This window comes from Protomyctophum bolini (genome assembly GCF_963924005.1).
Source record: "Protomyctophum bolini genome assembly, chromosome: 22".
In the NCBI taxonomy this organism is placed as follows: Eukaryota; Metazoa; Chordata; class Actinopteri; order Myctophiformes; family Myctophidae; genus Protomyctophum; species Protomyctophum bolini.
Genome location: NC_137883.1, coordinates 11,608,987 through 11,611,046, shown reverse-complemented (window position 1 = coordinate 11,611,046; position 2,060 = coordinate 11,608,987). Strand labels below are relative to the sequence as shown.

Here is a 2,060-nt window from a genome sequence, read left to right as displayed (position 1 = left end):
TGTCTCCTTGTTTTCTTCTTCTTTTAATAGTATGTCAAAAAATAAAAAGATATTTTCTATCTTTAGTAATGCTTTCGAGGCCCTTCTGGATTAGGCCACCTGTTGTTTCCTCATTGTGCACCTTCCACTTGACCCGTGTGTCGTTCTCCATCCATTTCGTTGTTTGTAATGATGTTCTCGTATATTTTTGAACTGTTTGACTCCTTGTTTGTCTCCTCTCACTCATTTTTGCAATTATCATTATCATTATCATCATTTATCTCGAGTTTGTTGTATTGACCAGAGAGAGCTGAAATCTCAAGCAGCCATTGCTTAGCCACTCCTACCGGAAGTCTCAGAACTCGGAACTTGCTCCCCTTTGCAAGGCTGAGTGAAAGGGGAGCGGGCGAGGTTGGAGCTGCCGTCGTCGGGGTACCACCATACCAATGAAGCCTCCGCCCCAAGCCCCTTTTCTCACTGGTACTACCATGTGACTGCCCTCTTCAGTCCCTCTCAGGAACGAGCTTCAGTACTATACCTCTGGCAATGGTCTTTCCTTCGTCCCGCAGAGTGAACCGTCCCATCTGTGGGAAATCTCTGAAGGTCTCGAGGCAGATGACTCGTGCTGCTCGCAGACGCACAATGCACTCCTGGTCCTGTTTGACAAACCGTGGCCGCGTTTTGCTCTTCTCACTTGTCTTCTTGTCCACTAGACAGATTAAGTTGGTGATCTGCACGTCTTCAACACAGGTGTGGATGTAAAGAACTGCATTGTAACCAGGGCAAATGATGGACTTGTGTTCAAGGATTTCAATTCGGGCATCAAAGGTGCACCCTGCATGGCAAAGATTCTCAGCGTCACACAGAATGAAGCCGGGTAGGATCTCGCCTTCCTCAATGCCCTTTAGTCGAAGCCTGAGGTTCTCACCTGGGGTGGCATGTACTGTCTCCTCGTCTTGTGGCATGTGGTAGAGGTCCAACACCTCCACAACATGCTTGCTGTTGGGCATCATAATGAGCTGCTGTCCTTTACAGATGGAACCAGACTCCAGTTTCCCCAGAACTATAGTGCCCCTATCGTTGTATTTGTCTAAAATGGGTAATCTAACCGGGCCGTCATTTGATGCATTGAAATTTGCCAAACTGTCCAAGTATGGAATGAGTGGTAATCCTGTATACCAAATGCACTGTTTAGTTGGTTCCTTGAGGTTAGCTCCAGTAAGACCAGAGCAGGGCATGAAGTGAATATCTTTCTTGGGGTTGAAGCCCACCTTTTTCTTTAAAAATGGCAACAACTTCTCCTTGCATTCCTCATATCTCTCATGGCACCAGTCGACTGTAGGGTCATCCATTTTGTTGATCAGAACAATGATGTGCTTCACCCCGACCGTTTTGGCCAGGATTGCATGCTCCTGTGTCTGTCCGCCCTTCTCAAAGCCGGTCTCAAATTCACCTTTCCTGGCTGAGATCACCAGCACGGCCACATCGGCTTGTGACGCTTCTCCTATCATGTTGGGCACATAACTTTTGTGACCCGGAGCATCCAAGATGTTATAGTGCTTTTTCGCTGTCTCAAAATAGGCCCGGCCCACCTCCACAGTCTTTCCTTTATCTCTCTCCTCTTCGTTAATGTCAAGAGCCCATGATAAATACCAGGATTCCCTGTTCTTCTCCTTGGCCTTCTCTTTGAACTTCTCCAAGGTCCTGTCATCCACCATTCCTGTTAGATGCATGATTTGTCCAGCGATAGTCGACTTGCCAGCATCTACGTGTCCGATGAACATGAAACTCACATGCTCCTTCCTGGCAGCGTCTGGAGGGGTGGTCACCATATTGTGTATTATAGGCACTTCCTCATCCATCCTCGCCATCATCACCGACATCCCTGGCCCCCTGTCGTCTCTTGGGCTAATTGACATTTCAGACAGCTCCAGGGTGGTTACTGTTTCAACAGCAGTGCCGGAATTACTATGGACAAATTCAGCCGCGTTCACATTGGGGACGAACGGCTTGGCACCCACATTGAGCGCCTTGAACGCAGACTCCAGCTGCTCAGTTGCGGCTTCTCTCAGTTCCAGCAT

The 2,060-nt window shown here is 48.2% G+C and overlaps 1 protein-coding gene across 1 annotated transcript; it reads right to left on the bottom strand.

The window, feature by feature from the left end:
* Window positions 1-482: 482 nt before the first annotated feature.
* Window positions 483-2,060, bottom strand: LOC308309618 (eukaryotic peptide chain release factor GTP-binding subunit ERF3A-like; the record flags this gene model as incomplete). The annotated part of the gene is made up of 1 exon (XM_080755529.1): window positions 483-2,060. One exon carries the CDS (start codon window positions 2,058-2,060, stop codon window positions 483-485), a length of 1,578 nt encoding a protein of 525 aa, XP_080611655.1.